The sequence below is a fragment of the Mus pahari genome, chromosome 1, assembly GCF_900095145.1.
Source record: "Mus pahari chromosome 1, PAHARI_EIJ_v1.1, whole genome shotgun sequence".
In the NCBI taxonomy this organism is placed as follows: Eukaryota; Metazoa; Chordata; class Mammalia; order Rodentia; family Muridae; genus Mus; species Mus pahari.
This window is the reverse complement of record NC_034590.1, coordinates 55,191,603-55,200,291: the sequence shown is the minus strand read 5'-3', so window position 1 is coordinate 55,200,291 and position 8,689 is coordinate 55,191,603. Positions and strand designations below refer to the sequence as shown.

At 44.1% G+C, this 8,689-nt stretch overlaps 1 protein-coding gene across 2 annotated transcripts in view; it reads left to right on the top strand.

The window, feature by feature from the left end:
- The first annotated feature begins 3,173 nt into the window (after positions 1 to 3,173).
- The window catches only part of Cfap161 (cilia and flagella associated protein 161), a 14,620-nt gene continuing 9,104 nt past the window's right edge, over positions 3,174 to 8,689 (top strand). The window contains exons 1-4 of one of the 2 annotated variants that reach the window (XM_021219251.1): positions 3,174 to 3,261; positions 3,937 to 4,026; positions 4,536 to 4,771; positions 6,147 to 6,240. In XM_021219251.1, coding sequence (XP_021074910.1) covers positions 3,193 to 3,261; positions 3,937 to 4,026; positions 4,536 to 4,771; positions 6,147 to 6,240 — 489 coding nt within the window. In that variant the 5' untranslated portion in view covers positions 3,174 to 3,192. The remainder of the gene's footprint in view (positions 3,262 to 3,936; positions 4,027 to 4,535; positions 4,772 to 6,146; positions 6,241 to 8,689) is intronic. The other variant, XM_021219261.1, reaches the window with a different exon arrangement.

Here is an 8,689-nt window from a genome sequence, read left to right as displayed (position 1 = left end):
TATATATATATATATATATATATATATATATATATATATATATATTAAACTCAAAAAGAGCTTGAGAGACTTTGTCTTGTCCAAGTGATTGACAGACCCCTTTGGGGACTCCCACGGGAAGGAGCAATGGTACATCTTTGTTCTTTGTAAGATATCTCCCTAATGTAAAGTAATCTTAGAGTCTATTTTAAAAAGTTATCCATTAGTGACTTTCTAGGCAGTTTAGGATGTCTCATCTCCTTTCAGGGTGGGAAATAGTGCTCAGGTCCCATTCTTCTGATGGGTAAGTAAAGTCCTGCTCTTTTAGTCCTTATTTTATTGGCTGTCGCCTCTGAGAGAGAGGTCCAGTTTCAGTTCCCTCAGTGTCTCCTTGTTTAACACCCAGCCTATGGGGAACATGGAAATGCTTAAGGGGAGCAACATTGACTGTAAAGTCAGAAATCAGCATATAGAGTCTTTGCTTTGGGATACAGTGCTGTGTGTGTGTGTGTGTGTGTGTGTGTGTGTGTGTGTGTGTGTTGAAATATGGTCTTATTGTATAGCCCTAATTTGCTAAGTAGACCAGGCTGGTGTCCAGCTCATAGAGATCTGTCTGCCTCTACTTCCCAACAGGGATTTAAAATATTTTTTTAAACTATGTGTACATATGGGTATGAGTCTAGGTATGTGCACATGAGGACAGCGTCTGATAGAGGTCAGAGGTGTCACATTCCCTGGTACTGGAGTTACAGGCAGATGTGAGCCACTTATGGGTGCTGAGAGCTCACTAGTCCTTTGCCAGAATGGTGCTTACTCTGCAGAACCATGCAACCCCCATGCCTTTGGAGGTAATTTTTGCATAGCACAAGCTGACCTCAAACTTACTTTGTATTTGAGGATGACCTTGAACTCCTGATCCTTCTGCCTCCACATGGTGAATGCTGGGATTACAGATATGTTCCAGGATACCTGGTTAGAGCAAAGATCCTTCTGAGGGCCATACTATCAAGTGAGTGCCTCATCATGCAAACATCAATTGCTGGGCCTTCTACTCAAGGTCTTAAAGTTCCTCCGTATCTGCTATTGGCCCTCCCAGATCCCTGATGTTTTTCATGTTCTTAAATACCAGTCGTAGTGGATCTGGACATGATTGATTCACGGTGAGTAATAACCATAATAGACCTGTGGCTTTGGGAAAAAAATCACTTTGAACTTTGTTTCCAGATCAATTATTGCATGCCAACTTCTCTCCAACATCAGTATTGGCTTGGAGCGCTTTGGGTGATAGTGAGCAGAAGAGAATAAGAGCAGATGAGACAGTCTGGAGACGTCCCAGTACGAGCTGCAGGAGATTGCTTCCAAGAGAACCCCACACACTGCTTTCTAGTACCCTGTAATCAACAGGAGACACACCTTCTCAAATGGGGGCAAAAGCACCCTATAGTAAATAATAAGCCAGTAACATAGCCATCTAGTGTCGCTAAGCCTAATGAGCCATCCGTAACTGTGTGTGCCCTGCTTTTGTTCAGCAGATGTCACACAGGGTTTTCTTTTAAACCAGCATCGCCAAAAGCATGTGAGGGCTGCTCTGTGGCTTGATGGCACTGCCATGAGATCACCAGACAACAGCTTGCTTTCAGATTATGATGTTCCTGTGTGAGCAGTTACACATGCTGTCTATTGTTCACTGCGTGCTACAAGGCTGGGTTTAGCAGTTTGAACCTAGGGATGCTGCTAGCTTCTCTGAGTCTGTCTCCAGTCTATCACATATTCTGAGTGACTTGTGTCTGATCCAACAGAATGCCTGATTAATGAATGCCTGACTTAGAACCTTCAGAAGCACCTGAGAGTGTCGTGATGGAGGGGCAGGCAGTGGAGCCAGAGAGGAGCAGAATGTTCCGACTTTTGTGTTATATGCTTCAGCCTCCGTCTCAGGTCCTTCCAGGTCGACAAGGACACCTCCCCTGTCCCCCAGGTTTGCTCAGTTGTCACTCTCACAATCCCCACGGCAGGAATGACTCATCCATCAGCTCTCCCAGCCTGTCTTTCATCACGTCTTCAGTGACCTGTGTGTATTAGTCTCCTGAAGTAATTTGTTTTCAGCATCTGGCTTCTCTTGATAGAGGCTGGGTTTAGCTCTCACCTCCCACTTCTTGCCTAGGGTGGGAGACTCTGCACACTGGGGGACTGATTAATGGATGTATTCAGTCAGCAGCCAGCAGCCAGCACCAGGTGGTTCTACCTAACTGCCTGTTCCCCCAACTCATAACACAATATCCTCTTTAGGAAATGTTGGCTACACAAACTTTGTTGTTGTTTTTTTTTAATATCATGCGTGCCTGTAAATCGCAGGTTTGTCTTTGTGTTTGGATATGGGAAGGGAGGGTTGCTATAAAATTTGTGAAAATACAGACTGTCACAGAAATAAATGTACACATTAATATATGCTAACACAGTAGTTTCTTCCTTTGGAAGCTGTGAAATTTCAGTAATGCCCCTCTTTTTGTGTTTTGGTTTTTCAGCATCTACAGTAAAGGGGTGCTGTTTTGTGAAATTGCTGCTGACAGTGATTAGGAAAATAGGCTGGAGTGTTGAACCAAGCTTCCACAGAAAAGGTAGGGACACTCGGGTTCCACAGCACTTTAACTTAGATTCCAGTTTAAGAAGCAAACAAAACAAGACAAACAGACAAAAACAAAACAAAAAACATCAACAAGAACAACTCAATATTTTATGCCTGTTGTAGGTTGCACACCTGTTATTCCAGCATTAAGAGGTAGAGTCAAGAAGATATTCAGCTTAAGACCTGACTGTGTTACATCATAAGTTCAAGGCCACCTATGGTATGTATTCAGACCCTAACTTAAAAACACAACCTCCCCCCCCCCCAAAAAAAAAAACAACAGAAAAAAAGTTCCAAAAATTTCCCCTCCTGGGTAAGATTTGGAACAGTGTCCTCTCCAGGGGGTTCCCAGATCTGCTTTGAGTGCTGGTCATCTGAGACAGTGGCAGTGGTGGGAGGGGCAGGGTGAGCTGGAGGGGGCGTGGCAGCCCAAGGCAGGACCAGCAAGTCTAGAATGCTGTCACTTATTGGCCAGCCAAAGAGATCTGGACCAACTGGCAACTGGCAACTGCCGGTCGTCATAGCAACGAAGCACGCTAACGCTGAGTGTCCCTGAAGGCTGGCACTGGCTTTCAAGAGAGCAAGGGGCAATGGCGCAGAACGTGTATGGCCCGGGAGTGCGGATGGGCAACTGGAATGAAGATGTCTACCTGGAGGAGGTGCACAGACTCCTCTCCTCTCGCATCCCCAGGATCCCAGACCCTATCCTGCATGTTCTCTCTCTGCCGAGCTTTTAGCATCCTATCACCCAGCTTCGTATCCTGCCTCCCCCCCCCGCCCCGCCGCAGACCCCCCCCACCGCCCTGCACTTTTGCTACCCTGCACCTTAGCTCACCTGCTGTCTCTGAGCACCCATGCTTACAGAATGCCCAGCTCCACATTTCCTGAACCCAGAGCAAGAACAGCTTACTGCCTCCCGGGCCCTCTGCCCTCACTTGGTTTGTGGCACTTTTAGGTCCTGGAAAGGTTCTGGGTTACAAGCATATGGGGAGGCCTGGGCTCTTCACATTCTCACCCAAGTCAGGAGGACCTCAGTAGACTAGACTGCTGACCTCCTATATACCACTCCTGATTGTTTCTGGAAGAGATAAGCGCAGGGGCCCTATCCTTCCCTTCCTTATGCATTTCTTTTTTCATCTGCTCCCCGCCCCTGCTCCCGCCTCCATGACATGCTGCCTACTGACATTTCTGCCATCCCTAGAGCGATCACGTTTCCTTTTGTGTTCTTAAACTGTCTATGAACTTGAGGTGCTTCTGAGGGAAAAGTTATCAGAACGTGTGCTCTGCAACAGCTCTGTCCCTGACTCCCCTTTCCTGGGTTTCTGCATCCCCAGGAACGCATGAGAGACTTCCTAGAGAGGAGGGAAAAGGGAGAACTCCTTATTCAGAGAAACAGAAGACTGAAGAAGAACATTTTGAGACCGGTAATGTTAAATTCCAGCACCAGTTTCAAAATTCTGTCTAGTTAAGTGTGAGTCACACAAAGAAAATTTCTATGGTTTCTTGGAAACTTTTAAAAAAATTAATCAAAAAAGTATAGTGTTAAAATTCCTCTAGATTTTAGAAACATTAAGGGAAGTCTGTCCTTAATTATGTTTACTTAATTGTTTGCATTTTCTAATAAAGGGATGGATTAATGCTTTTACAAGTCAAGTGCCTTTCAGCTGCTGTGCAAAAAAAAAAAAAACCATTTAATTTAATAACATTGAATTGAATAAATTGACTGGAAAATTATGTAGAGTCCAACAGCTTCGCATGATCTTGTTTGGGGTCATCAAGAGCTTGAAGGACACTAACCAAGGATCTGAGGAAGGGAGGGCCTTACTGAAATGCTTCTAGTCCAAGAAGGAAAGGAGATACACCTGGGAGGGACCTTGACCCCAGCAGCTAAGGAATTGAGTAGCTTATTGGAAAATTCCTATTAAAATTGTAGATGCAGCTTTCGGTATCGGAAGATGGATATGTCCACTATGGCGATAAAGTGATCGTTGTGAATCCTGACCAAGTCCTGGGGGAGGAAGCTGGCAAGTTTATGCGAGGAGACCTGAGCCTGTGTATGAGCCCAGATGAAGTTAAAACACAGCTTAGAGATGACCTAGAGATACCCTGTGGCGTGAGTGCTGTGCAGACCATTGTCCCGATGGGCAGGAACACCTTCACCATTTTGAGGTAGAGACACTCAGCTTCAGAGCCCCAAAGTACCTGCTTAGACTTGTAGCTTGAAAGCAGTCTGATATGAGGAGACACTAGCCAGTAAGTGTTTGCCATGTATGTGTGAGGGTCTCTTAGAGGCTGAGTGTGTTATCCCAGCACTGGGGAGGCAGAGACGGGCAGATAAGCTGAGCCTACCTTACTCGGTGAATTGTTGAGGACCCTTTACATGCCAGCTTGCTGAAGACAGCATGAAAAGTAGCTATTTGTGTTCAGTTCAAAAATGCTCACTTTCTGATGATTAGATCCAAAGAATTAACCCTACATTATGTCTGGAAGCAAAGAAGGATTTTTCCAAATAACGTTACGGGATGGCCTGCTTTGTGCTCACAGAGTGCTGGCTTGCATTGTTCTTGATGGAACGTTAGCATCCCAACAGAAATACATCATTTAATAAAAGGTTGCATGGGATGGGCTTTGCTCTTTTAAAATCAACCGTCTACTAAAAATTGACTTGAGGTTTTGGAAATGATCCTCAGGACCCTTAGAGACATACAATTGCAATTTAAAATGACCGACTTCACGTTGTGGGAGATTTAGTGACAATGACCTAGTGACAAGAATAGAAACTGCTATCTGCGTCCTTAGTTTAATTTTTCTTGAGTACACATGGGTTGTAGTAAAACAACTTAAAGCTGACGACCACTTTCACTCCCTGGAAGATTATGAGGGAAGACTGTATTCAATGTTTGCAGAGGTATAACCTTGGCTCTGTCTTAAAACGTGGCCTTGGCTTATGCCAACATGGCACGTTTAGTCCCTTCTGGTCAAAGGCTACAGAGTCGGGAGGCCATGGGTTTGACCTGTGGAGCAGGGCAGGGAGTAGCATGCTAGCTGGACATTAAGGCTGAAACAAAAGGATTTTTATAGCTGGCTATGGTGGCTTATACCTGTAACTCCAGCACTCCCATTAGGCTGAGACAGGAGGATTCCTGAAAGGGCTGTGCCGTGTCATTTTGGGCTATATAGCAAGTTCTAGGCCAGTCCTGGGCTTCAGTGTGAGACTCTCAAAACACCAAAAGCTCAAAGTGTGCATGTTTCCAAATAGAGACAGGAATAGATTAATATACGAAAAAAAAAATCAAAATGCCTATTAGTTGGAGCTCAAGAATATTTCAGTGAATGTTGCCCAATATGATGATGGATTCCAGCCCATGAGTCTCATAGACCTCTCTTGATGTTATCTGGGATGACTGAGGTCTTTGCCAGAGTGAACACAACAGAAGGAAGAGGAAATTTTGTTACTTAATTTCGTGCAGTTTGTGAATATACACTGTCGAGAGAAGCGTGGAAATGAGGCAGCCTCACACCCTCCTGTTGCTCTCACCTCTAGTGACCGCGCAAACAGCTGCGAAACGGGCCAAGTGGTTGTCTACGGGCAGAACTTCTGCCTGGGGATGGCAGCAGGACTGGAAGAAGGCAAGATGGTGAGTCTTCTCCTGTGTGCCCACGGTCACCCGTCAGTCTAGTCTTCCAAGATGGCCAGTAGCCACCTCTGGAAGGGACTGTGCAGATGGGGCTCTGTTTCTGCTGGATTCAGTCTGTGGGTTCCACTGGGCATTTTGTACCTGAGTTTTTCCTCTTAACTTTGTAAACAACAACAACAACAACAACAACAACACCCCCATCTTTAAAAGTCAAGGAGTGAAGAGAGAAAAGTCTTTTTGCAATACAGCTGCTAAAAGTCAGAAATGTATACTACTTTAAACAGTCAATTAAACAATTGGATTAACTGACATTTGCCATTTTCCATAAGTACTAACATCCTATATACATTGCCCAGACTAATCTTGAACTTCCTAGACTCAAAGTGATCTTCCTGTCTCAGTGTCCCAAATATCTGGGACTACAGGCATGGACCATTGAGCCCAGTTCTGGCAATTTAAACTTTCGATTAGCAAATACTTTTTTGTGTGTTTTGTTTTTTGTTTCTAAGAAGCAATAAGGACAACTTTAGTTTGCAGAAGCCAGGAGGCTTGAGTCTCTGAAATCCTCCTTTATTTTGGAGGTCATGAAGTATAATAGGCCAGGGCAGTAGCGCACACCTATAAACCCAGGACCTGAGAGGTTGAGACTGGAGGATTGCCATGAGTTTGAGATTAACCTGGGCTATAGAGTGAGACCTAGCTCAACAAAACACAACAGACAATAGAACCAGAAAAACGTGTGCTTGAGTTTCATGTGCAAGCTGTGTCATCAGGATTTGTGTAAATGATCAGTTTGAGTAGTGACTTGGAATCTGAGCACCGCGCAGGAAGTGCCACAATTGCTTATCACATGCTAGCTTCATCTTTTTTTCCCTTCGAGTGAGTCTCTGACGTAAGGACACTGGGAATATAGAAGTTCAGCTACTCAACAACAAAGCTGGGACGCGCGCATCATTACGGTTTGGATGTAGAATGTGTCCCTGCAGGTTCCTGTGTTTGCATACTGAGTTCTCAACTGACAGTGCTCCTCTGAAAGTTGGAGAAAACTGGAGGAAGTGAGTGATTTTCAGGGAAGGAAAGGCCTTATAGATTATAGCCCCAAGTTCTGGGCCAATCTCTCTGCTCCTTGGCCCATTGAGATGTAATCACTGGCCTCACATGCACTGCCACAGCCCTAAGCTGTTCCAGTTGCCAAGTCTTCCCCACAGTGAGAGACTAACTCCCTAAAATGTGAGCCCAAATAAGCATCCCCCTGCTCCCACACACCGACAGCTCTGTTTTGTTGCTAATATTGAGAAAAATGACACCAACATATTTCTGTAAATGGGAGATTCCAGTATTGTCTGATGTGACATTTAATCATCATTTTTTGGTACTAGGAAGACAAACCAACAGTATCAGTCAACTTATGCCATGCAAAGGTGTTGATCTGCAGCCTGCGTTTAGATGCAAAATTGAAACACTAAGTCACTGGGACAGGGGTGTCGCGGCCAGAGATCAGCACACCAGCATTTGACTTCTCCTTTTATGTTTTTCTGTATGTCTTCTTCAAAAAACAGAACTTGTGTGTGACTATGATGAACATCCGGGTTCTTTCTACTCCAGTGTTTTCAAAGCACATCTTAATAATAATGTTTAGGGAGATGGTACTATACATTATTGTGTGGTAGTACTATAGCTATCAAGCCTTTAATTCTATGTTCAGGGTGTCAAATGTATTTGTTTCCCCTCCCCTCCTATTTGAATGACTAATCAGCTAAGGGTGGCCTAGAACTGGTGCTCCTCTTGTTTCAGCCTTTGGAGTACCAAGATTACAGATGTGTGCCACCATTCCTAACCAATTTGACTTGTTATTTTGTCTTTATGTCAAAAATAAGGTTCCATGTGTATCTATGTATAAATGCTCAAAGCTGCGCCCCTCCCCCCAGTTAGTGAGTCTATCTTCAGAATACATTTTTGGGGGGGTGTAGAATTATTGATATCAAGAATGTGATTACAACTAGAAGTATTGGAAGCTGGATATGGTGGCACATACCTATAATTTCAGCACTCAGGGTGCTGAAGCAGGAGGATTGCCATAATATGTTATAGAGTGAGATCCTGTTTTGCTTTTGTGTTTTGTTTTTAAAGATAACATGCAACCAGTTCTTCTTAAATTGATTGCACCAATTGGTGCTCTCAGCAGCAGTACATAAAGTGTGACAAATGTCATCAATTAAATCTTTGCTAGTTTGAACAAATGGACAAATAGGAAAGGGCATTTGAATGTTGCAGCACCTGCATCCTCTCCTGTCATTTTGCCTCCATCCCTCTTGTAGTCTCACCTTTCCCTCCTCTCTTTGCCTTCCTCAATCCTTTGTCCTGGGAACTTCCTGTTCTTTGCTTCTTCTTCTTTTTTTTTTTTTTTAAAGATTTATTTATTTATTATATGTAAGTACACTGTAGCTGT